This window comes from Pezoporus occidentalis, unplaced genomic scaffold (genome assembly GCF_034315485.1).
Source record: "Pezoporus occidentalis ecotype Australia unplaced genomic scaffold, CSIRO_AGI_Poc_V1 ctg37, whole genome shotgun sequence".
In the NCBI taxonomy this organism is placed as follows: Eukaryota; Metazoa; Chordata; class Aves; order Psittaciformes; family Psittacidae; genus Pezoporus; species Pezoporus occidentalis.
The window spans coordinates 2,481,436-2,507,033 of NW_026915691.1; the positions used below are offsets into that span (position 1 = coordinate 2,481,436).

The window sequence follows — 25,598 nt, forward strand, 5'->3', positions numbered from 1 at the left end:
CCTGGAGATGCCTTGTGGTGAGGGCAGTGCGAGGGTCCCCAACCCCTGCATCCCCCCTGCTTGCAAAGGGGCAAGTGGGAGCCCCCATGGTGTTATGGCAAGGAACAATGGGAGAAAGGACACAGAGGGGAGCTGGGTGGGATGGGGGTAGGCAGCAGTAGCCACCATCACCCCTTTTCAGATGATTTCAAACGCAGCTGTGAATGAATGCACAGTTGGAGCTGTGCTGTGGGAGCTGAGCTGTTGGTGCCAGTGATTGCCCTTGATCCTCCTTGTCTGGCAGTGCCCTGCTCTCCAGCTTGCTCACACTCCAAAATGCTGCACATGTGTGCCTCCAGGCCCTATTCTTCTCTATCATTCTCCTTTTCCTTACCCCAACATGCTTCCAACTTTCTGCTCCCTTCCCCTACCCTGCCAGACCTATAGTTACCCTCTTTCTCTATGCAGAGGCTCAGTTACAAGTTGCCAGGACTAATTTCTACTTGGCTTCAAAGGGCGTCATCATTGCTGTGTATTTCTCAGTGGGAATAGGAGGTGTATTCCTCTCAGTTTTCCCTTTACTCCAACTGGAAGGTTAAGGACCACTATTCTCCTGCTTCCTCCATCTCAGATCTTTCACTTCCTAGGTTCCCTTTCAAATTCTCAAGGTCCACAAATCCATGTCCCAAAGGAGGATTTTCTCTTATGCTTTCCTGTTGCTGTGCCAACCACCATAACTGCAGCAATGGCTCAGATCCCAGCAATGGAAAAGCTGTTTCTCCTTATATTTTGTGTGTGTACTCGTGTTTGCACGGGCATGTGCACTGGGAAAGGTTTGTGTGTGTGCGCATTAAAGCAGGGAATGCAGATAAGTACATGGGGGTGCAGCAGCAGAAGAGTTGTTTGCAAGTGGGTGTATGCAAACTATATGTGTGTATCTATGGAGCTGGTCCAGTCTTGGAAATGTGGGTGTGAGCCAAGAAATAGGAAAATGGGTATTTACAGATCTCCACGTTTATTGGTACAGCAGCTGTATTGTGTTTAGGAGATGAGGGTGATGAACTGAACTGAGTCCAGAGTCCTAGTAAGTTATGTATGTACTTAGGAAAATACTGGCAGGGGGGAAGAGACCTGTGCAGGCTTGTGTGTGCCATAGGGAGTGTTGGCACACAAATGTGCTTCACTTACCATGCTCACCAAGGAAGATGCCTGTTCATGTGTGCAGAGCAAGAGGACAGCACTGCTGCGTGCAGCAGAGTGACTGTGCCAGCCTGTGCGATCAGTGACACTCAGTGTCCCTTGGTATCCCTGCATTTGTACCATGGCAGAGCTGTGTCTGTAATCCCAAGAAACACAGGGACACCAGTGCCAGGGGAAGGGTGGTTGCAGGGCACCTTTGTGTCATTGCAGAGGCAGTCCTGGAGCCACAGCTACTTCCAAGGAAAGCTGGAAGCTCTTCCGAATAACGTGTCAGGTCTCACCAGGATACAGGGAACAGGTCAGACAAGGCAGGTCTCCAGAGCATTCGTTTTTCAATCCTTCCAGCAGAAGCTCTTGCTGCAAGTGCGGTTTGATTTGTACAACAAAGCCCAAATAATCCCAAGGAGTTTTACTATTTTCTTGCACAGACGGGATCAGAGATTAAAGCTCCAGTCTAAATAATCTAATTCCAGAGATAATCCTTTTGCTTTCATCTCCAATCCTGGGACCAGGGAGGCTTCCAGATAGCTCCACATGGCAGGGCAGAGCCAGTCCTCTCTGGGCACTTGGGCACTGTAGCCCATGTGGTTCAGGCATGTGCTTCTGACCCACACATCTCCGCCACTCTTTTTGGACCTCCCAGGTCCCAGTTTGGACATCCCAAATCCCTTTTTCCTGCAGGAAATGGCTAATACGCAGAACACATGTCCCACACTGGTGGTGGAGGATCAGGGCTGTAGGTGGACCAGGCAGGGCTGATTCAAGACTCAGATGGCAGGGGACGGCGAGAGATCAAAGGACTGAGAAGACAACCCTGAGCCTTTCGCTTGTAGGTTAGTGGTGTAAATGCAGCCTGCATCAAGGGACCGATGGCTCAGTGGATTAGTAACAGGATACAGAGCCTTTGACATCCCGGGCACAAGCTGGCATCAGGTTGCTGGTGCTCACAAGTAACAAGTCGGGGGCAGCAGTGTAGGACATTGTGGGCGCAGCCACTGGCATGTTCACCATCCTCTGCCAGCGGCCGTGGCCAGATGGGAGCCAGGGCAAGTGCTCCTCCTGTGCCTGTGAGCACAACCACGATCCCTCCCCACACACTGATGCTCAGTTAATCCCTCTTGTTTAATGGTGGGCTGCTGATTCCTGGGAAATAAGCATCCTGGCTTGTTAGTAGAAGATGCTGTGACAGGGGAGGCAGAGGAGGTATTGCAACACTCATTGACTTGCCCTCTAAAAAGGCAGAGTCCTCGTACAGAGCAGGAAGGGAGTGGATTTCCATTCTGTTCAAGGAGGGGAACTCTTCCTTTCAAGGAAATTATTCTCTTTTCAAAGGAGTGCTGCTGATATTTTGCTATGAGATGTTCTCGACAGGGACCCCAGGCTTGGCACAGCCACGGAAGCCCAAAGGCAGGGGTGAGCTGGGTTAGCTCCCAGCAGCCCTTGTAACCCATCAGGAGCCAAAGAGGTTCCTTCAGCTGAGGGCTCATTGCCGATACCTAAATGTTAGGGAGTCAGTCCCTTCACATCTGAATTCCTGCTCACGGGCACATTTGGACTGGGCTGAGCAGTTTGATGCTGTGTTTGTAATGAAGCCCCTGCCACTGCCTGCACGGCCCCTGTGCCCACCAAGGCAGCAAAGGTCCCAGTGTGATCCTCCCGCTGACCAGCTCACCGAGAGGCTCACCAGGGCTTCAGCCAGGCTCTGCCCAGACAGTGCTGGAGCCCCCACTGCTGCTGTGTGTGTGTGTGCAACTCATGGCAGTAGCCTGATGACACACAAAGTGTTTACATGCTTTGAAGTTGTGCTCCTGACCCCAGCACATTGCAGTTTAAACTGAGAAATCCTGATGTTAGGGAGGATCATCTGTGATGAGTACAAATGAGCTCTAATGAGGCCTCCCTCAGCCTCGCCAACTGGACAGCATCCTTCTGGCCATGGCTGCTAACTGAACTTGGGGACCCCCAACAGACCACAGACACAGTGGGGATACAAGAGATTAGTCTGGATTTGATCAGATGCTGGGGTCTGTAACACAGATGATTTGCCAGGAACCAGTGTGAGGTGGCTTTAATCTGGAGAGGTGCCGAGTGTGTCCATTTTACACTGCTTTACTGGATGTGGCTTCCTAAGGCAGGAGCTGCAATGCTGCTGTGTGAGCACAGCAGTGCCTTGGCCCAGTTATACCACAAGCCCAAGAACCGATGTTAAAGCAGCAGGAACGTGCTCTGAGGCTCACTCCAGCCTGGTCAGAGCAGGTTGGGGAGCAGGGGGTGAGTGCTTATCCCATAACTGAGCTCACTTCTCCAAGGCTGTGTCCTGTTAAGAGACCTCCTAAGTGTGTTACAGAACCAACAGACCCCTTTAACTCTCTATCTGCAACGCTAAGTCTTTATTTCCAAAAGCAAAGCATTGTGGAAGACCCAAATTAATGTAACTGGGAATTAGCAGCTGCAGTTAATGTAGCTGGCGCCTGGAGTGCAGACATTGGGTCTGCCTGGTGCCTGAGGCTTTGAGGAACACCAAGATCAGACAGAAGGGCAGATTCGGAGGTAAATGTTATTTGCTCCCCTGCCACGACGGGAGTTTCTCCCCTGTGTGCTGCCTCACTCACTCCAGCCCTCCCCAATGTCCTCCAGAAAAATCCCCGCTGAATCTGAAGTTCTGCTGTGCAATGAGGCACGGGGCAGCACGGAGCCCCCCTCCTTCCTCCCTCACAGACTTTACCTCCCAGGCAGGTTATAGTGCTCCGAGGTGGTCTCCCGCCTCACCGGCAGCTGCCTTTTCCCACACTCCATGGCAGAGGCGGAGAGCACCGAGGCAGCGAGCCGATGCTGGAGCGCAGCGAGCTCTAACGGGGCGCTACCCCCCGGCAGCTCCGCTCCCAGCCGCTTCCCCAGGCGCCGCGGCCGTGCCCGAGCCGGGCAGCTCCGCCCAACCCCGCGGGGACGCGCCGGTGCCGGGCCCGTTCCGCTGCGTCCCTCCGCAGCGCCGCCCGTTGCCTCGGCAACCGACCGGCTCCCCGCTTCCCGCCGCCGTCCCACAGCGCTTTGCGCTCCGGCCGCGCTGGAGCTCCCCGATTGGAGGGGCCGGAACTCCTCCCTCAGGCGTGCGGCGCGGAGCGGAGCTCGCCGCGCTCCGGAGGCACCGCTGGGAAGCCTCGTCCCTCCCCGCCGCCCCTTCCTGGGCAGCCGCTTCTACCCTCGCTTCACTCCCCGGGCGGGCGGTACCGGCCCTGGGCACTACCGGCTCGCAGGAACCGGCTCCCCGCTCCGCTCCCGCAGCAGCAGCACGCCGCCGTCCCCTCGCCTCTCAACCAAGCCTGCTCAGCCGCTCCCGCCGCCCATTGGCCCGGCGCGTTATGAATATGCAAATGAAGGCCCGCGGTCACCCAGTTGCAAACGGACAAGAAATTAATATTCGCGTTGCGGCGCGTCGATTGGCTGTTGCGCGCTCCGCCCCGGCAGCGGGTTAGGCTGCCCCCTGGCGGCGGCAGGAAGGGGCGGGCGCGGCGCCGGGAGCCCGAGATGGTGGGCGCCGGGGCGCGCGGGGCGCCGCTACTGCCGCCCTTGCTGCTCCTGCTGCTGCCGCCGGTGCTGCGGGGCGCGGCGGGCGGCCTCGCCGACAGCGTCGTCTGGGCCGTCAATGCGGGTGGCGATGCCCATGTGGACGTGAACGGCATCCACTTCCGCAAGGACCCGCTCGAGGGCCGCGTGGGCCGAGGTGAGGGCGGGGGGGGGACACCGGTGCTGCGCGGGCGGCCCTCGGCGGGGTTGTCGGTGCGGCCGCTCTCTGTGTCCGCTCAGCTCCACTCCCCTTGCCTCGGCGGGGGTCCGGGACCCGCGTCCAGCCGGCGCCGTCCCGCCTGCCCTGGCCCCGCCGCGGAGGGTCAGTGGGTCTCCGCGCTGGCCTGCGGTGGTCCGGTAGGGTCTCCCTCCGCCGTTCGGGCCCGGCGTGACGAAGAGGGTTGCTGGGGGACAGCGAGGCCGAGATCCCCCGGCACGGTACTTATCACCCGCCGGGACCGCGGCCACCCCGTCCCCCCTCCGGGCCCGGCTACAAGCGGGCCCAGGGCTGCGGTGTCGGCGGGATGAGCCCTGCGGGCTTCGGGCTAGTTTTCCCTGCCTCGGGCTGTGGGTTGTGTAATGCCGGCGGGGAAGTGGCTCCTCGCTGGCTGGAGTGGAATTTCGGCTGGAAAAGGCGACGGGAGCGCTCAGGCTGCCAAACCGGGCGCGTGCAGCCTCTTTTCTCCTATTTTTTCCTTCCCATTTTCCACTGAAAGACCCCAGTTTGCACTGCGGGATCGCAGCGCTCGGTAAGGTGAGAACAGGCTTTGCCCGCTCTCCGCAGCCTGGCTCACGGTGCGGTTGATGCCCGCCACCAGCAGCGCGGTGCCAACCGGGGGGAGCACCGCGCGGGCTGCTCCATGCAGCCCCGGTGCTGGAGCAGGGCAGGAGGAAGGTGCTCCGGTCCTGGCAAGTGTTCAGGAGCAGGGCAGGGACGGAAGGAGAAGTAGAATGGGTCTGATCAGCTGCTCTGGCTACTGAATCAGTAAAATCTGATACCTACCAGTAAGGACAGGATGGAGAACTGATATTGCACTTGGGTTGCATTCTACTTCCTCTGAAACTGTTCCGGTTGGATGAATTTGGTGTGGTTCTCATAACTGGTGCACTGGAACTTAGGTGATTAGCAAATTCATTGGAAAGTGAAGCAGTGCTGAGCGGCTCCTGCTGCCAGTTATAGGTGGGTGGTGGAGTGCAGGGGAGGTGAGCTGTTGACTTTTAAAGTCTGACCTTCCCTGTTTCTGTGTAGGATGGTGAGATTGTGCTATACAGCTGGGACTGCCATTGCTCACCCTGCAGGAGTGCCATCCTGAATGGAGAGCTGTTGGGATGCAGTGCATACAGCGAAGGTCACATTTAAATATGAACACGGTTTACATAGAGCTCTTTTACCCCCGTGGAAGCAGGCACTCCAGTCACACAAAGTGCCCTGGTCCCTGTAGGTCAGCTTCCCTTTACAGACTTCTCGCATGTGTGGCTTGAATGTCACTGTGGACTCGAACAATTCAGGTTTAGCTGAGGAGAAAAAAGGGTTGTCTTTTGAAGCATGCTGCCATGCCCTTCCTCTGGGGGCAGCCAGGCTGTTACAGTAATCCTGCTCCAGCCAGTGGTGCCAGGCACAGCAGAGGAGACTTTACCCCTTTAAGCTCTCAGCTGCTTTTCCCTCAATGGCTTTTTATTGCACCATTGTTCACATTACTCCGGGCTCCTCTCTGTATTGATAGGCATGTAATGGCTACAGCAGAAATACTGGCTGAGAGGAAGCGAGACCAGGGGGTAGCATTTCTGGGCAAATTAAACCCTGGGTTTCTTTTCAAGCTTCAGTTCAGATGCTGTGCCCTGGAGGACAAAATGTGCTGATGGCAATTACAGAGCAGCCAGGTGCCAAACATCGTTGAGTCGCAGCTTAATGCTGAGCTACCTCAGCACATCCAGCACTGTCAAGTCAAGCTCACTTCCACAGCTATGTCAACAGGCCTGTGATGTGCAGGTGACAGGTCTTTCTCTCCAGTTACCTTCTAGTTACTTTCTTCCTATGCAGGCTTTCCTCTAATAGGAGCTGACTACTGTGGAGTCCTTCATTTGCTGTCACTGTAATCTGTAGCCGGCCAGAAGTACCTGTGGAGGAGGACAGGTTAAACTTTTCACCTCTGTATTGCTGGTGATTAGAGCTCCCAGTGGTAAAGAGAAGCAGGAGATTGCCTGAGTGAAACAGGAGACCAAGAACTGGCATTAATTTCCTCTCATTTGCATTGGCTCCATCGTTGGCAACATAGGCTGGGTTTGTAGTCCTTGCTTTGTCTTGCTGATGCACTGTCTGTTCCCATGGAAATGGGGTGGAAGTGGCAAGTGTCAGCGGAGAACTTGGTATGGATCAGCTTCCCCTGCTCGAAGTGCCAGTGGCCACAGTCTTCCCTCCTGCCCCTGCTTCGCTGAGGAATTACTTGATTTGGAGCTCTTGAGGCTTGCACCGATTTGTACAGAAACCCTGACATAACAAAATGGCAAGTTGGCTTAAGGCCTTTTGAGGGCTGCTCTAGAGGTGGTGCAATAAGGACTTGAGAAGAGGCAAATGTTATTATTCCTGTTATTTTTCTGAGTTATTGTCCCATTTGGGAATGTTGTTTGGGCCCTTCTGAGGGGGTTGTTCAGATACCTGCAGGCAGCGCCCATTTGAGTTGATGGAGCTGCTGGTGCTCTTGAAACTTTCGGGTATCTTTCTTGTTTCCTTCCTGTCTGCAAGCTGGCAGTTATTGCGTAGATGTGGTGAGAAGAAGGGGTTTTGTAAGATGTCTGATGCTTTTTTTCCATTCATGGCAGAAAATTCCATTTCTTCTGCCATTCCCGAGGTTTTTGCACATCTAAAACCTGATGCCATCGACTGCTAACTTCAAATCTGTTGGGTGAATGAGCCAAGTCAGTCCTACACCGACTGTTTTGGGTTTGTACCCAGCTTGTGATTTGAAAAGCTTGTAAAAATATTCTAGGTGGTTTTCCTCTTTGAAGCAGGAGTCAATGGCCAAGTCCTTTGGCTCAGAGCCTGTTTGTGAGACAGGCTCTTCTTTCTGAAGCTGTGCAAATATGTTTGCTGTGTCTGAGACTGCAGCAGATCCAGACCTGCTTTTCTGCAGGACCTGGGTTCTGGGGCTTTGGCTGCCTCTGCTTCAGCTCCGGTAGTGCCTCCTCCTGGTCAGAGCAAGGAGGGGAGACAGGTCTGAGGGTTAAGCACTCCAAGGGTATCTGCATAAAGTGTCTCTTCCATGTGCCTCAAATTAACCCTTCCTCTCACTGTTTTGTGCTTGAAACCCAGCTTCTGACTATGGTATGAAGCTGCCAATCTTGAGGTCCAATGCAGAAGATCAGATTCTGTACCAGACTGAGCGTTACAACGAGGAAACCTTTGGCTACGAAGTCCCCATCAAAGAAGAGGGTGACTATGTGCTAGTATTGAAGTTTGCAGAGGTCTATTTTGCACAGTCTCAACAGAAGGTAAGCAACAGCTCCTTGCTTGTCTCTTTGACGCGAATTCCTGGCTAAGACTGTGTGTGTTCAGGTTGCTTCTGCTGCTTCGCCTGCTGGAGAAAGAAGTGAAGGAAGGCACTAAGGCACTAATGGTTAACTTACGTCCCAGAGCTTTCACGGGCTCTGAAACTTCGAGCTGTCTTCCACATTCCATACAGTTGGCCTGGAAAATGGCATTACAAAGCATTCAAACATGGGCAACTAAAGTAGCACTAGAGCTTTATGATCTCTTTAGGTTGTTCAGGCTTTGAGAAGTGATTTTTGCCTTTTTCCTGAGTGCTTGTTCCTGACCTGAGAGCAGGCTGGTGCTGGAGGAAGTATTGCACAGATTAAATCAGGGAGGTGATCTCGGTTAAATAACCTACTCAAACAGCAATGTTGTAAGACTTTGTCCTGGTTCAGTCTGATCCTGAAAACACAAGAGTTAAATTCAACCCTCTTTATTGCTCTTTAGAGAAGAATAATCCTTGTCACTTCTGAAATCCCTCATGTACAGACGTGGAAGCAGAAGCACAAAGAACTCAAAGCCCTGTGATGAACTGGGAGAGAAGTGGTGTGTGTTTTAGTCTGGCTTTCCCCTGACTCCATCAGCTTCCTTAGAGCCCTGTTCCTTAAGCACTGTGCTGCTTTCCTGCCAGAGAAGTATTTCAGGGAGCGGAACTGGTGGGGCTGGCTTACAGAATGGATGCAAAAAGCAGCCTCACATTAAGCTGAAGGGCTGAGGCATCTTTGGTTCCTCTTCCTTCATGTGGCTGTGCTGGGATTCCCCAGGTGCTGAGTGAAGGTTGAGTCATTACAGCCCTGAGGAGGACTTTCACTCTGAACTCACAGATGTGGTTAGCAGTTCGGCATTTTACCTCCTTCAAACCCTTTCCTTCACCAGCTTGTTTGCTCTGCTCTGCTGCAGGCTGTTAGTTAGAAACTGCTTCACTCCCTAGGGTGTGGTGTGCCCCAGCACCCTGCAGTGGTAGGAGCAGGTCCTCAGCCAGTAGGTGGAAGGGAAGATGTGAAAGAAAAGTATGAACAAACCAGAATAAAACTGTGCTGTCCTCCATTCTGAACAGCAGATGAAGGGGGTGTTTTAAGAGAAGGAGGCAGATTTCAGGGTATTTGAAAGCAAAATTAATGCTTCAGTGTCTTTACCTGGCTGCTTTTGGGCTCTGAATCCTTCCCAAGGGAGTGGAGCATGTGTGGTGGGACAGTGCATGCTGCAGTACTTTCTGGTCCTGGGTGCATAACAGGCAGAGACCTTTCCTGTTGAGTTCCCATTTCAACCATCACGCCTGAATCCATCCTGACACTGTCATTTCTTCCACCCTGAAGGTGTTTGATGTTCGCTTGAATGGCCACGTGGTGGTGAAGGACTTGGACATTTTTGACAGAGTTGGACACAGCACAGCTCACGATGAGATCATTCCCATGAGTATTAAAAAGGGGAAGCTGAGTGTCCAGGGAGAGGTTTCCACATTCACGGGGAAGCTCCACATTGAGTTTGTAAAGGTAACAAGCTTTTTCTGTGCAGAGCCCTGGGCTTCCTTTTCCCCTTCCTCCCCAGCCATGTGGTGCAGGCTGTGTTCTTCTGAAGGAGGAGAGGTGATGGTAAGGGGGGAGAGTATTTCTTGTCTCAGATCCACAGCAGTGATTTCCTTCTGTGCTTTCTCTAGGGCTACTATGACAATCCAAAAATCTGTGCCCTATATATCCTGCAAGGAACAGTGGAAGGTAAGCACAGTTTCTGAGCCAGCAGGCTCTTCGCCCTTGGAGAGTTGCCTGTTGCTTCTCAGACCATGAGATCATAGCTCTTGCTGACCCACCTCTGCCAAAAATGTTTCCTCTGTGAGCAAGTTCCCACAGAGTGCAATAGGTGCATAGGGTCCTCCTGTTCCTCCAAGTGCACAAAGCTGTGCACTTTTGCAATAGGAAAAAAGAACAGTGTGGTTTGAGACTCCCTGTGTATAGGGTAGAGAAGAAGGGAATGCTTCTGGTCAGTCTTACCTTAGAGCTACAGGTGAATTCCCTCTGGCCTTGCATGACAGCAGCAGCCCTGCAGACAAGCAATTCACGAAGATCTTTTGGCTAGTAGCTAAGTGTTTCTTACCTGGAACTTTGTTTTGTCTCCTCAGCTTGTGGACAAGGCAGTGTTTTTTTTTCCCCAGATATCAGTTCCTCTTCACAGCAGTAGAGAGTGCTAATAAAGTCCTTGCTCTTCCATCACCATCTTTGTAAGCCTGTATTGGAGCTCCTCTAGGTCCTAAGCAGAGAAGGTTTAGGACCCTGTGCTGACCAAAGCATCAGTTTGCTTTACTATTGGTCAGGAGTTGCCAAGTGATGCTGAAGATCTGGTGCATAACCTTGCGGCTGGGAGGAACCTTGACGTGTGGGGACCTGCACTTCATGCTCCAGGCTCAGAGGGCTGGGTCTGAATGGGGTTGGGCCATGGTGCTCTGATAGGGCTGGGGTTAAGGGGGGTGCAGTGATGTGAGGTAGGACCATTTGTGAAAAGAGTTGTTCCCATTTCTGTTTGCACCTCTGTTTGCAGGCCCTGCAGGTAGCGAATGCTTGTTCTTGACTAGCTTTCGCTGAGCAGCTGTGGTACCTGACTGTGTATGCTCCAAGTGTGCTTTTGTGCCATAACTTCTGCTGGGTAACATATAGACGGGGTGGAATGCTGTCGTTTTCTTTGCAGACTGGGTCTTCGGATGCTCTTGTGTCATGGAGGAAAGAAATAGCGGAGTGAGCCTCTGTGAGGGGGGATGCTCTGGCTGTGGTGTTGATGTGGTGCCGGGTGCCCTGTTGTCCTTGTCCATGTTGGGTCAGGGAGGGGAGAAGGCAGTGACTCGGGTGACTTCCCATGTTGCATCCTGCCGCCTTGCAACCTTTTGTCTTGTCCAACAGATGTTCCAAAGCTGCAGCCGCACCCAGGTCTGGAGAAAAAAGAGGAAGATGATGATGAAGATGAATATGATGATGGCTCAAGTGTTAAAAAACAGGCAAATAAGAACCGGGTTCAGTCAGGCCCACGCACACCAAACCCCTATGCCTCGGACAACAGCAGCCTCATGTTTCCTATATTGGTGGCCTTTGGTGTCTTCATTCCTACCCTCTTCTGCCTCTGCCGATTGTGAGAGCAAGCCCCACAGAGCATCAGCCGAGGGGCTGGGAGGGAAGGAGTTGGACCAAACACGGTTGCTTTTGATTTCTCCATATTGTTCATAATTTAAGGAAAAAAAGAAAAAAAAAAAATTCATTTGGAATGAATAGCAGGTCCAGGTAAGAGGGAGCTTACCTTCCCCCTGCCAGCTAGCAGCGAGGCCCTCGCCTTCCCCTTCGCACCATGTGCAGCCTCTGATCCTCCCCGGGGCATCCCAGAGTAAACTGAGCCCTGGCTGTCTGTACTGGGCTGTTGCAAGCTGATGCTTCCAGTTCTGGGCCGTGTCCCAGACTGAGAGAAAGCCATGTGCTGAAAGACCTCTGCCTTTGCTGGGTGGAATACGGTTCCTTAAGGAGGGAAGCAGCTCCTAAAACCAGGCCTGAGTACACGTTTTGTTCAGGAGCGTGGAAGTGGTGTGGTGCTGTGGGGTGACTAGCAACGGTGGAGGACAGAGCCTGGCTCAGCATCTCCCTGAATGTGTGCAACACGATGTATGGTATGGTACTCGCCTGCAGAAAGATGCCAAGACTCCGGCTAGCGGCTCAGCCTCTGTGGAGATGTTTCCCTCCTAAGACTGCAAGCTGTGCCAGGAGCAGAGGGATTTATCTGGCCTGATTTGCTGCACCAGTTGGGAGAGACTTTCCTAGCTTGGCAATTGTAATGTTAGATCCATCGCAGAGGGATTCTGCTGTAGCCTGTGAGAGGCTGACGTTAGCGTCTGATCAGATGCACTTGTATTGATTATGGCTTTTGTTTCCTTTATTATCCTTTTCAAAGGTTTCATTTTAAGCCCAGTTCCTTGTTTTGCCCTATCAAGTGACCTCTCCTTCGAAAGAAGCTGAGAAAGAGATGACCTAGAGAGGAGCTTCTGGCTTTGTTCCTTGACCTTCCTAACAGTTAGCTCCCTGCCCTGTAACTGTGAAGAACCTGTGCTGTAGGACAGAGTGGACCACCATCATGGATGCTCCCTGTGAGCTCTCATTCCCTTGCAGGGACCAGGGCTACCTGCAGTGGTGAGAATTGCAGCGAGTTGTTCAGTGTCTTCTGGTAGCTCAGCCTTTTGCCCATCACTGTAGTGAAGGGGCAGATGTCCAACATTTCAGTACTGTAGAGCAAGGTGATTTGATGCCCTCCAGAGATTGGGAAGGGAGCAGAACACTGGAGACAAGGTCACCAGCTTCCCCCAGGGATATTTCTGCAAGAGGCTTCTGTTTCCCCGTGCAGAGCCTGTGCCTGCCTGACAGAGGCTGAGCAGGAGTGAAAGCCATTCCTGTGCCTGCTGATCCAGAGCTCCAGGCCCCAGGGAGCTGCCTTCCCATGCTCTTGGCCTCTGAGACGTTGAGCACTTCCAGCTGGCAGGAGGGAGATGTTCTGTGTGCTGGAGCAGGATCTGTCCCAGGTGGGGCTGGATCCTTGCAGGTCAGCTTCGATACTGGTGAGCTCCAGGCTCACAGAACGCTTCACCTTCTGCTGTCTCTGTTCTCTGCCCAGAGCAGTGGCACTGAGTGATGTCCTCATTGTTGCTGCTCTTCCGTGAGCCTGAGTTTTCCTTGCAGTTGTTTCTGGGCTTGATCCCCTGCAATGGCTCAGCCCTTTGAGCTGAGAAGGGACAGCAGAATTCCCTGCTTTGCAGAAAGGAGAATGGAGGAGCAGCCCTCCTGCTCTGCTGGGCCCAAGCAGCTGAAGCCTTCACTTCCTCCTAACCCTCAAGCTGTGATATAAGCTGTCAGCTCCCGAGCTCCAGAACAGGAGGTGTCTGAGCACTGCTTTCTGCAGCAGTGTCACTGAACCTTGCTCTTCTGATTCGTACATCACTGCTCTAAGCTTGACCCTAATTCTGTGTCTCTGAGCTAAAAGGCAGGCGGTAGGACCTTAATTACCTTCTCTCCAGTTGTACAAGTGGTACCAGCCAGTTTGGGAGAAGTAAGAGGGTCCCTGTCACGGTTGAAGGAGAAGACAGGCTTTAGAGAGAGCAGATCTTAAGAACAAACCTTAGGATGAAAAGGCTTTAAGCTTGAAGTTGTCTGCTTCATCTTCTAGCTGCTGTTAAAATCCTGGTAAGTATAAAACTCACACAAAATAGGAGCTTTGTTTTGTTTGGTGACAATGCCTGCAGAGATTCTCCAGCGTTTTGGGGATTGCTGTATCTGGAGCACAAGAGACATTTAGATCTTTATCAGTTTTGAGAAGCATGAGCTGTGCTGATTTGTTAAGCAAAAAACCTGGACTTGAAAGCAAGCTTCTCTGTAAGGAGCTGTTATCCTCCAGGCCTTTTAGGTTGCATCTTATTTGAGCATCTTTGAAGCAAGGTATCACTCAGCTTCTTGTGGCTCACCCAGTAATCTCTGCACCTTTCCTGACGTGAGAAAAGGGGTAAATTTGGGAGTGCAAACGTCAGACAAGTTTTCTAGGGTAGTTTATCCCTGCCTCTCCTGGCAGCCAGGGCACCCATTTGGTGCCATCAGCTGCCCTAAAGCAGTGCTCTGCAGAGTGTGCACTGTTGTGTTCCAGTTCCTCAGTTCAAATGAATTTGTCTTATTTGAATAAGAATAGGGAGGGGGAAGAGTTCAGCCTTCATGGCTTCAATTTAGTTGTTTTGGCTCTGGTTTTATGCATCTCTGTCACTACAAAGTTGGTGTCTGGGTGGTTCCTGACCCTCATGTGGCGCTATGGGCTGTTTTCCTTGTTGGTCCATCCCCTCCCAACACATTTGCCTCAAGGAGCCTTCAAACAAAGCATGTGGAACATGGGAGGATGGTAGGGGATAACCGCTCAGCACCTTGCTGGGAATGGCATCCTCCGGCCAACTCCCCTTGCAGTCTCTGTCTAGCATCTGCAAGCCAGGCAGATGGGTGTACAATGAGGTACCTGGTCCTGGTAAAGGAAAGGTTTGGGTTGGCTGTAGTTTTCCAGTGCTTTGAGGGGATACCCAAGGTGTGGTTTAAGTGAGCCTGTGTGTGCTTTGTTGCCTCCTGCCAGCAGCAGGGAGGTGAAGTGTGTGTCCCTGCGCAGCAGTGGGGAGCTGCCTCAGGACAGACCCTGGCTGGATTCATGGAGCAGTTGTGTAGAAAGGGGCAGATAAGGCAATTTTAAGGATCATGTTTTGGGACTGGATACAGCCTCAGTGTAGCAGTTCCAAAGCCTGTTTTCATTACCCCCCATCAGCCCCTCCTTTTGTATCTTTAAGCCGGGCCATTTTCTCCTGCTGTGTGTGTGACTGAAACAAGATCTGTGACCCTTCTGAGCATCCCAGGTGGCAGTGAGCAGAAAGCCAAGTGAATTCCCTTCTCTTTTTGGTGCCTTTTGTCTCAGGCTTTGAATAAAAGTCTATTTGAAGAAGCTTCTTTTTTTTTTTTTTTTTTTTTTTTTAAGGAGCTTCTGAGTTGCTTTTTCTTTTTCCCAAGGGCCAGGCATTCCCTGCCCTTGTGATCAGCTGGGGACTGCCCCACTGTCCCTGGATGCCAGCTCTGGAGGTCAAAGCTCAAGCAGAGAATGGTGAGTGAGCATTGTTGGTTCCAGCCCCTGAGATCAGTGGGAAGAAAAACCTAGCAGGGGATGGAAGAACTGGAAGAGCTCCTTCAGGTCTGGTCTCCCCCAGCAAGCTCCTGGAGGCAGGATGGAGAGCTCCCAGACACTCCGGTGCCTGCGTGTCTGTGCAGTTCAGAGCCGAGTGAGTCATGGCTAGGTCCTGGTGTGGTGCTTACAGCTTCTGGGTGTAGATTGTGGCCTGGGGGGTACTGCCCCTCAAACTTGCTTGCTGAGGCCTAGTTCTGCGCCATTTGGGTCTGAGCAAGGAGCAGAGATTTGTGCTTCGTCCCTTGGCCTTTAAATTGAAGTAGGACAGCAGCAGTCAGGGAAGTGTCTTTGTATGGGAAGTCTGAACAGGCCTGTCTTTGATAGAAAACAGCAGGAGGAGGGAAAGGACCAGCAGAGCAGCTTCAGCCCTTGATGCGAGACAGATTCTGAGCAGCTGCGAGGTACCAAGTGTTTCAGGCTCTGTTTGGTGCTCAAATGTGGGAGAGATCTGTCTGCTTCTTGCACTTAAGTGCTGGGGAGGGAAATATCCTTGCTGAGAATCCAAGGGAAATGGGAGCTGGGCCAGCACTGAGCTAATATACCTACTGGCGCTTCTGCATCTCCACAACAAATGCCAAAGTTTAATACAATTCCAGGATGCTTTTTTAACCGTCAGCCTGGTTCCACCAGTCTGTCTTCACTGGCTAGTCCCATATAGGCTCAGACAAGTATTCTCAACACACACAACACCAGGCTGGAGCTGTGAAGGCTCAGAAACGTGATTACACAAATAGGCCTCCTGTGCTGCACCCAGCGGGTCTGGGGCATGTGTGTATCACCTTGGATCCGAATGGATTTGTCGCAGGAGTTATAGTAGCAACCACGTTGAAATGGTGCTGGATTGGATAGGAGAGGTGAAAGCAGGTCCATGTCTTCCGGGACTCTGGCTTGCTCAGAGTTTATTGCTGTATATTAAATACTATTTTTGGAGATTGGGGGGAAGATATGGGAGGGGGAGGGATGCGACAGTGCTGTCCCCAGTCTGATCAGTGGGATGCTACTGCAAGTTATTGATAGGTTTTGTTTTTTTCTTTCCCAAAAAAAGGACTTTATTTAAAAAAAAAATTAAAAAAATAAGGAAAAAAAATAATCAACGAAACACAAGTGCTTTGCTTTCCTCCCTCCTGAAACAGTGCTGGCTGATTGGAAAATGTGAATCATCTTTACAAACATCAGAGGTCTCTGCTGAAGAGTTTGTGTGATGGAGATTCCAAGGGAAGGGGCAAAGTACAGCTTGAGCCAGTTTAACTGGGGAGAGTGAATTTGGAAGCACTTGAGCTCTGCCCTGGAGTTGCTCCCGGTCACACGTGGTGGGGATGTGCTTGCTTGTGGCACCATGGCAGCTCTGTCACACTGCTCCTGAGCTGGGGCACTGGAGGGAAGCTGTGCCTGGAATTTGCTGGCAAGTGAGGGCTTGAATTTCTCCTGGTTTCTATGGGGACTTTGTGTGTTCAGGGCTTTCCCACTCGAGCCAGGTTGGTCAGACAGCCCCAGAGCCTGTGGGAGCAGAGGCAGGTTTGTGTTTCGTGCCAGGAGGCAGCACCAGGACTGTGTGATGCTGGGCAGGTGAGAGGGATGTTTGGGTCCTGTTGTCGTGGCAGCTTTTAGTATTGGCAGACGGTCCCACTGCTCCATGGTGCCCAGCTGGGATGCGTGGAACTGGCCTGTGCTATTGGCATTAAGGACACACCACAAACTACTTGAAGCTGCCGGTCTGAGTTGTCTGTAAAGGCTGAAGCAGTGTGGGGCGAGATCTCCATCTGTACTTGTCACCAGTACAAAGGGGTTTTAAGAGGGGGTTTTTAGTCTTATTGTCCATTGCTTTGTGTTATCACAACTTGCAGTGACATTTCCTTTGTTTGCAGCAAGCTCGGGCCCTGGCTGAGAAGCACAGATTATTTCTGATTGCATTGCCTTTGCAGGGAACTGGCTTGGGGGAAGAGGCAGGTTTGGGGTGGGTTATTTTATTTTTGGTACATGGCAACAGTTTTATTTTTGTTAATTTGCCCAGGATGGTTGATTGAGGGAATGTTCTGAAATCCACTGCCTGGCACTGGGACCAGCAGTGCACTGAAGGAAAATAAACAGAGTTATATTGTCACTTGGGTGAGCTGGGTCCTCTTTTCCAGTGCTGGGGGCAGCGGGAGGCTGGTTGCACTGCAAAGCGAGATGCAGTTTAACGTCCCAACCCAACGCTGCTGCTGCCAGTGGTTTTGGGTGATTAAGTGCAAGCTGGGTGGCTCTTAAGAGCATTGATGCGGACCTTGTGCTTCCTGCTTCGGTCAGGAGGTGTGCCAGAGATGTAATCTGCTTTCTGAGGTTTGTGCAGGATGCCCCATTTTCAGCCTGAAGCTGCGTCAGAGGCAGTCGGGAGGGGCTGGAGCAGTTAGAAGGCAGCACCTTCTTCCTCTAGGTGCCTGATCACAGGGGACAAAGGACCCTGGCCCTCTGCAGAGCAGCTGCTCTGGGTCTTTGGTCTGTGCTTCCTAGGGCGCGGGATGGAAGGACAGCAAGGAGGATTTGGGAACAGGCTTGTTTGGCTGGCAGTAGAGGTGGGTGCTGCTTACAAGCAGCAGCAGCAGCAGCAAACGTCACTAACCACTGCTCTGAATCTGTTTCCAGTCATCTTGAGCGTGTTGGCTGGAGTCTGGGAAGAGGATGCAGATGTTTCTTGTACTTCCCCAGTTCCCTGAAGGGCTGAAGATGACTGCAGCTCTTAAGTGCCTTGGGCAGCCTGGCTGCTCCTTTCTGGGGAAGAAGGGGTTCCTTTCCTCAGTGTGGTGCTCCTGGGAGTGATTCCAGGTGGGACATCCCCATCCCTCTGCCCAGGCGTAGGAGACTCCTCCACCATCTTCCACTGTCCCCAGTGTGTGCTTAGGGGGTGCACAAAGTCGGGGTGGCACGGCTTGGGGCTGGCTGACCCAGGGAGGGCCTGGCAGGGCCCTGGCACTCCATGGGTGACCTTCCTTGGGGCACACGGTCCTGCCCCTTCCCCAGCTCACTGGGGACAGGCACTGGGGTGTCCCCATTCCAGCAGTGGGGTGTGCGCTCCGGGCCATCCCCTTGCTGACGCTGCTGCTTGCCGGCAGTGCTTCCCCTCGCTCCCCGGTAAGCCCGGGGCTCTCTGGGGGATGCCTGCCCTCTGCAATTACCCGTGCGGGATCCCGGCCCTGATTTAATTAACAGGGGAGCCGCTGTGGGGCTCTGCGGGCCGGGGGTCACCTCCCTGCTCCGCGGCTGGCAAACAGGAGCGGGCCGGGGACGGCGGGAGGGGCGCTGCTGGCCCCGGGGGTGTTCTTGGTTGTGTTTTGTGCTTCCTTGCGTAGCCCGCAGCCTGTCCCGCTGCCGCCCCCCCCCCCCGGAGGAGCTGCTCGGGGCCCGGGCCCTGCGGCCGGCGGGGCCCCCCCTCCTCCGGCCGCGCTTAGCTTCGGGGGCCCGCTCCCGTTGCTAGGCAGCGCCCGTGCCCTCTGACCCGCCGCGGGCACGCCCCTCGCTCCCATAGCTACCGAGGGAGGCGGCGGCCATCTTGGCGGCGGCGGCGGCGCGATGAGCGGCTCGAAGGCGAGGGCGGCGGCGGCGGGGCCGGAAAAGAAGCCGCCGCCGGGGTCCGCGGGTCCGCTCAGCCGCCTGCGGGGAAGGCGCGGCTCGGGAGACGCGGCCCCGCGGCCGCCATGGACCGAGTCCGAGCTGCTGGCGCTGGAGACCGTGCGGCCCGAGCACGTCCTGGGGCTGTGCCGGGTGACGGAGAGTGAGTGCGGGGCTGGGCCCGGGGTGGGGGAGCTGGGGCCGGCAGCGCTCGGCCGGGCCTCGGCTGGCCCCGCCGTTCCGGGCGGGCGCCGCCCTGTCAGCCCCCTCCTCGGCCGGCGCGGAGGGTGTCGCGGAGCCGGGCTGTGGGCCCCTGTGGTGGGGGAAAAGACCCGGGAGCGGCGGGGCTCGGGCGGTGCTGCCGGCCCGTGCGCTGGCGTGGGGAGCGGCGGGCGCTGCTGCAGCGCGGTGAGCTCCTGCCTCAGCTTTGTTGCAGCTCCCGGTGTTCGAGTCGGGGCTCTGGGGGTGATGTCTTCGCTCCGGGCTGCTGAGCTCTGCTTTTCCGTCCGGATGCCTCCCTTTCTCACTCCATTACCTGGTACCTAACGGCCTTTCTTCTTCTTGCATCGGTTTTGGTCAGCTTTCGTGAAGCTTCTTCAAAAGAACTTGCAGTACGCATCTTAACGGGCTGGGCTAAGAAATCCTTTTGGTAAGTGCTCAGAGATCTTTTGAAACGTTACAACACATTTTCTTTTGTTTCTAGATTATTTATGCAAACCTGAAGACAACATTTACAACATTGACTTCACCAGGTTTAAGATCCGGGACCTTGAAACTGGAACAGTGTTGTTTGAAATTGCAAAGCCATCTGCTTCAGGTATGTCGTGCTACCACTGCAGGGAGGCTAGAGACACTTGTGGAGCTGAGAAGTGCAAGGCAGGACCCATGCAAACGAAGCAGAAAGGTCCTTCAGTGTATCCTGGTGACTAATTTCCTTTTCTTTAAGCATAGCACTGAGTTTACTACTCGAAGTATAGCAATGAATTTACTTCTGCTTTAAGCATGGCATTGAGTTTACTTCTGCAGTGTGAAGTATTTACTATGAGATGGGGCAGTACTATCAGCTGTAGATCTTCCCTTGTTGGCTGGTTATGGTACAGAGTTCCTTTGATGTGCTTTCTCAGTTTCAAGGAGGGATAGCCTGTGAGATGAAGGGTGGTTTCAGCTCCAAAGCCACCAAGGCTGCACTAACTGTCACAGCAGATCTTTTCTTTATTACTTGGTGTCAGTATGAGTCTCACACCAATTGTTAAATGCGTCTGCATTCAGTGCCTCAGTAACAGCCAGCTTGTCCTGTTACACCCACTAGCCAGTATCACCTTATGCGTCCGCTATTAGCAGGGTAACTCTGAGCTGGTGCATTTTCCAGAGCAAGATGAGGAGGATGAAGATGACAGCAGTGAACTGGATGCCAGCGCAGGCCGCTTTGTTCGTTACCAGTTCACCCCAGCGTTTCTTCGCCTTCGGACTGTTGGTGCAACGTGAGTATGAGTTCGTAGTAAGAAGGGAGAATCAGGTGTTTACAGAGTGTCACTTAGCAGTTTATAACAAAACTGAGTCAAAGACTAGAGAAAGCCCATCTGACACTACAAGTGTCAAAGTCTCTCTGGAGTGGTCTGTTGGATTCTTGTGTAGCCTCTGTCCAAGGCTCTGTTCTTCCCAATAGGAAGAGAAGTAAGTCATCTTGGCTGTTTTTTCCTACTTTCTGCTTACAGAGTGGAATTTACAGTGGGAGAAAAACCAGTGTCAAACTTTCGAATGATTGAGAGACATTACTTCCGAGATCGCTTGCTGAAGAACTTTGATTTTGATTTTGGCTTCTGCATCCCCAGTAGCAGGAACACATGTGAACACATTTATGAATTCCCGCAGCTCTCAGAAGACCTTAGTAAGTATCTCCTTTCCCACACCCAATTGTGTTTTGTGTGTGTGTGCATATGCTCATTTTCTCCCTGTCTGTGTTTGTGAAAGAAGTGACTGAGATGTGTGGGACAGGAATAGATACAGATTCCAGGTTTAGGCTGTGTGTAATCTTGACTGGATTACAGATTTGTGCTGCAAAGTCTCCTTAGAAAATGTAAGCCTCAGACAACGTCAAGTCACAGGCCACAAGAGCTGATCAGAGTCAGAGGGTTGATGTGCCTGATGCATAACTGTAACCCAGAAGGTAAAACAATGAAAAAGGGGTTGTCTTAGTAACCACGCATCTGTTTTCAGTACTTGCTTGTTAGGGCTTGAGTCTTCTTTGGAACAGAGCTGGCTCTTTTCAGAGGGGTGTGTTTTTGAGCCTACCAAGATCTCTGCAAATACACACTGTGCAGGGTATATTTGTCCTCGGGGGGTGAATGGAGCAGGAGCACGTGGGGCTTTGTGTGGCTGCCTCAGAGCAGGAGGAGGCACAGGGTTTGTACCTGCCTGTGTACATGTGGGAGTGCCACCACTCTTTTGTTGAGATTGCTACATCTGCTTTGCTGCTCTGCTCCACTGGTGGCTCTGACAGCTTCTATAAGGTAGTCTTGCGTGAGATTACTTGATCCCACTTTGTTTGCTTTGACAGCACTTGTCCTGTGAATAGAAGAATAGAAAGGGCAGGCCAGAGCTTTTGAAGCGTGCTCGGAGGAGCAGTTTGCTTCTCTTACTTGGGTAGGGCAGAGCATCATCAGGCTGGTAAATCCAGCAGTGGCAGAGTCCTTTTTACTCTGTCTTTGTGCTGTCCGGTGGAGTGTGGCAGGCATGTGAATGTAACGGAGCTTTCTCTTTCACAGTCCGGCTGATGGTTGAAAACCCGTACGAGACCCGCTCAGACAGCTTTTACTTTGTGGACAACAAGTTGATTATGCACAACAAGGCCGACTATGCTTACAATGGAGGACAGTAATTGTTCCATGTCCACGGGATGCTGTGATGCTGTTACCCATTCCAGATGTCCAGGAGTGGACTGGAGTTGCTGTCTAGTGCAACAAGGCTTCTTGCCAAACCTTTTCTCCTTGTGTGAGGCTGAAAACATGAAACGAAGACAACAGCTCATGAAAGTAAAGGAAAACTCCCTGTAATGGCAAACGAGGACAACAGCTCATGAAAGGAAACCTCCCTGCAACCTCTATATGTCTGGCACTCAGTGTATCCTGCCTCTCAATCTCTGTTTCTGGTACTTCGGTTAGGTCATGGATCAGAGGCACTGTTACGCGATTCTTGTTACAGTCTTTCTGGTTAGGCTGCACTGTTAGTGCTTCTGGTGTTTCACATGCTGGGTGATTTACCCTTTCAAGAGGTCAGATTGTTTGGGTAAGCTATTTCTTAACAGGAAAATTTTACCCCTTCAAGTAGCCAGTGATGCCTGAAGAGCAAATCTTCTCTTCAGTTGGATAGATCATCTCATTAGTGCACAATGGTTTACTTTGTAGCATGGCTGACATTGCTTTTAGGTTGCATCCCAATTTCCAGTGGGAAAGGTAAAACAAGAGACTAACTCAGCCTCTAAACAGTGCAGGAATCTTCATTCTGCCTCCAGGAGCCTGAGCTGCTCATGAGAATAGATTAATCTGTGTCTTGCCAGATACTTCACTAGAGAGATGAGATAGGAAGGGAGAGGGGAACTTTATCCAGGTTGGTCATCATGTCAGTCTAATAGCATTTCTGTCTGAACCTTTCTGTGCAAATTGTGTTTTGGAGCTCAGGGGTCAACCTTAGAGCTGAAGTTAATCTCGCCTATATTTACCATTTCTCCTGCTTCCCTTTGTGTAGGGATTTTGGCTCTTGCTACAGAATGTATTGCTTTTTAGATTGACAGCACGTTGTCAGTCTAGCTGAGGTGGAGGGGAGGTGTCAGTCTAGGGGGCTTAGAGGAAAAAGGGAGAATGTGGAAAATCACTTGAAAAAGGTGTAGGAAGCAGCGTTTCCTATCTAACAGCTTCAATCTCTGTACTTTTAAACCTGAATGATCTGTCAGAGGTGCTGGTAGGAGAGATGGTGGCATTACCAGCTCGTTTGTTTTGATTGATGTATTAGCAGCTAAAAGCTGGTTGGGTCAGATCTCAGTGTTGTGGAGTGGGATTCTCACCAAGTGAGAATTGACATGGTTCTCTTTTTAATTGTTTGAGTTCCCATCATTGCTTTGCCTACTTAGCTGCTGAGTTGTGGTTTAGGAAGCTCTTCTGCCAAGGTAATTGCTGCCAGTGCAGAGGGTGTATTTCACAGCTATGTTTGGGATCTGTGGATAGGGAATAGCAGTGGGAAGGGGAGACCTGTGTCTTCCCAGCAGCCATGCTGGGACCCAACTCCTGACCATGCAAAATCTCAGCTAACAAGACCCTTTTCTGCCTATTTTGGTGCTCTCTAGACTGGCATTTTCCCTGTCCCCTCACTGGGCTGGTCAGTTGTGTCTCTTGTACGAGGGTTGTGTCTAGAGTAGAGGCATTTACTAGTACTAGTTCCATTTGTTCCTTGAGAGAGTTGAAACCTAACTGCTGGGTGATTACCATTGGTTACCTGTTCTGTTAAGTAAGATTCAGTGTACTTTATGTTTTAGCAGGATCAAGTGGGGTGGACATCACAGCCTGGAGCCTGTTAATGCATAGAAAGCAGTAGGAAACTACTGCCTTTCCCTCACACATTAATGATGCTAACTTTGGTGGAGAAGATCAGCTGGCATCAGGGTAAGCAGTAAGAGTGTGTGGGGTGGCAGTCAGGAAAGAATCTCCAGCTCTTGGAAAGATACTTAATTATGATTAACCACAACAAATGATGTGCTGGGTGGAGCACTAATCCTGAGCAACCACAACAAATGTCTTGGGAATGCAGAGGGACAAGGTCTGTGTGGTGGAAAGATGAACAGTTCTGCTACCATCAGTGCCCTTCAGTATTTCCAAAGCCACTTAGGCAATCTTTTAGTTATTCTGGAATTGGTTAAAGCCTCTTGCAAGGTGGAGCTGGAGATGTCTCTTGCAGTGATTGTCTTCAAAAGGCCTTGTACTAGTGAGGTAGGGAATGTTTGCTGGAAGCTGTTTGTGACAAGGCAGAACTGCCTGGAAGTGCTTTTCTCATCCTGAAGTGTTCTGAGATGCTCAGGATAGTTTCTGACGAGCCTGTGCTAGTTAGTCCCTGGGAAATTGTAGCATATTGAGCTGAATTTGGATGTAGTATAAATCCAGGTGCCTTTAAATGTTACTTTTATGTATGAAGCAACCCCTTGCTTTTCTTGTGTGACGATTCCCATCTGTTTTCTGTGTCACTGCGTGACGGTTCTTAAAAGGAAGATGACGGTTGCCAGAGTGAGCAGTAGAAGTGCGGGCGAATCCCAACACGTGTGAGCTGCCTTCAGTGGTCTGGGCGCAGCGCCGGAGGGGCCGGGTGTCGGTCGGGCTGTGGGTGCCATCTAGCTGCTGCTAACAGAACGCCACTGACAGCGGGAGAGCGCTCTGCCAAGTGTTCGGTGTTTTTAGGAACGTGGGTTCCTGCCTTTAGTCAGTACCTCCCAGCAGTGAGGAGGAAAAAGCCTTGAAGCAGTTGCTTTTCCATTGGTGAATGTATCAGCTATTCAGCAATAAGATAAGGAAAACTGGAGGAAAATGAGAAGATGTGCAGGCAGCAGCAGCACCCCTTAGTTTACAGCTGAATTTGTTTGCCAAATTAGAAGGTCTTTACTCCTACAAGAGAAGTAAAGGAGGGTAACCCAGCACTGAAAAAGTTGATTGTAATCCAAAAGGTCAGGGATCTTTTAAATTCTGGTCCCCACCTCGCCTGCTCCTCTAAGGTAATTTTCCTCTTGGATGCTTTCTATAAAATGTCTTCTTTTTGTGGCAGGGATTGATGTCTTTGGAAAGCACATTTAACAGAGCATCTTCCTTCTGGCTTGTGTGCTCTGATGCCTTAGTGGTGGTCAAAGCTACTTATGTCAGTGAGATAGGAAGAAATTCCAAAGGGATTTCATCCTTGTCAGGGGGATGGTCTGTCCTAAGCCAGGGTCTGTAGGCAGAGGAGGTGTTTTCAGTGTCAGCTGAAGTTTGAGCGAAAGGTACCTGTGCAGACAGGTTCTCTTGGGTTGTGTGCTGAGTTGGAAAGAGAAGAGTTTTGAGATCATACTGTGTTCTGTCCTAACAAAAAAGGGACCAAACCCACAAACTCATGCTAAATCTTTTCAGTATTTGTCCTTTTAGTATTGGACCTCTTTTTTCCATTTTTGAGGCAAGTGCTTTGGATCCATGCAAGCAGACTTCCTGGACAGCTATTTTCATGATTGACTGAGGAGTACATCTTGCACCTTGTGAAGGAAGGTCATCTCTTGTATGGACTGGGTACCCCTGTCCTCTGTTTTTGGTAGGAAAAGCCTTCCTTTGTGCATTCCTTGGGATTTTCAATGTTTCCTGCTGCAGAGAAGCAGCAGCCTCCTCTGTGGTGCTTGAGGATGTTTATTCCACTTCTCTGAGGGCTTGGGAATAATAAAGCAAGTGTTTAGAAGTCGGCGATGAATGAGGAAGGTGGTGGTGGTGAGTTACCATGTGTGGACCATTCTTCTGCTTCTCAGCTCTGTTTCATTCCATCCTCTTCAGCTGTTCCCTAGCGTTTGTCTTCAGCCCTGCTGTCCTCTCACGTTGTGCTACCCAGCCTTGTGCTACTCCTCGGGCTCAGACACTGCCATCTCCCTCTTGGCTCCACAACAAGGACAAAGCCAAGGGCCGCGCTGCCTGCTGGAGCCATCACCTCTTCCTCTGCAGCAAAGGACGAAACGACCACCAGCAAACCCCGTCTCTGCCTGCCTGGATCTCAGTGCTGTTACAGGACACCTCTTTGTATCTCACAGTGTGGCCTTTGGGCTGCTGGCGCGTCGACCTCCTGCGTGCTGTGGGCCTTCCCGGGCGGAGGCCGCGGTGCGGGGCCGTGCTGGCGGTGCCCCTCAGGGTGACGATGTATTTGTACAGAGGTTATTTTGTCACGGTAATAAAGAAACCTCCGGTTTCGCACCGAAGTGGCCGCATTTTGGGGGGGGGGAAGGAAGCGGGGCGGGGCTGGAGCGGATGGGAGG

At 52.0% G+C, this 25,598-nt stretch overlaps 3 protein-coding genes across 3 annotated transcripts in view; 2 read left to right on the forward strand and 1 right to left on the reverse strand.

Annotated features, from left to right (window-relative positions):
• CUNH12orf43 (chromosome unknown C12orf43 homolog) overlaps nucleotides 1-25,598 on the reverse strand; it is a 139,201-nt gene that overhangs the window by 12,843 nt on the left and 100,760 nt on the right. The window lies entirely within an intron of this gene.
• Nucleotides 4,496-17,093, forward strand: MLEC (malectin). Its single transcript, XM_062631242.1, has 5 exons — nucleotides 4,496-4,900; nucleotides 8,054-8,232; nucleotides 9,589-9,765; nucleotides 9,930-9,987; nucleotides 11,161-17,093. Exons 1-5 carry the CDS (start codon nucleotides 4,705-4,707, stop codon nucleotides 11,388-11,390), a joined length of 840 nt encoding a protein of 279 aa, XP_062487226.1. The 5' UTR covers nucleotides 4,496-4,704; the 3' UTR covers nucleotides 11,391-17,093.
• On the forward strand, nucleotides 18,489-25,536 carry UNC119B (unc-119 lipid binding chaperone B). The gene is made up of 5 exons (XM_062631243.1): nucleotides 18,489-18,740; nucleotides 19,281-19,394; nucleotides 19,947-20,058; nucleotides 20,293-20,465; nucleotides 21,343-25,536. The coding sequence occupies exons 1-5, from the start codon at nucleotides 18,539-18,541 to the stop codon at nucleotides 21,453-21,455; spliced, it is 714 nt and encodes a 237-aa protein (XP_062487227.1). The 5' UTR covers nucleotides 18,489-18,538; the 3' UTR covers nucleotides 21,456-25,536.

Bases quoted from the DNA above. Each gene is read 5' to 3' on its own strand.
- MLEC (XM_062631242.1), top strand. From the start codon at position 4,705: ATGGTGGGCGCCGGGGCGCGCGGGGCGCCGCTACTGCCGCCCTTGCTG. The intron at 8,233-9,588 runs GTAAGCAACAGC...TCCACCCTGAAG, and splicing joins TTGCACAGTCTCAACAGAAG to GTGTTTGATGTTCGCTTGAA. The intron at 9,988-11,160 runs GTAAGCACAGTT...CTTGTCCAACAG, and splicing joins CCTGCAAGGAACAGTGGAAG to ATGTTCCAAAGCTGCAGCCG.
- UNC119B (XM_062631243.1), top strand. From the start codon at position 18,539: ATGAGCGGCTCGAAGGCGAGGGCGGCGGCGGCGGGGCCGGAAAAGAAG. The intron at 18,741-19,280 runs GTGAGTGCGGGG...TTTTGTTTCTAG, and splicing joins GCTGTGCCGGGTGACGGAGA to ATTATTTATGCAAACCTGAA. The intron at 20,059-20,292 runs GTGAGTATGAGT...TTCTGCTTACAG, and splicing joins CTTCGGACTGTTGGTGCAAC to AGTGGAATTTACAGTGGGAG.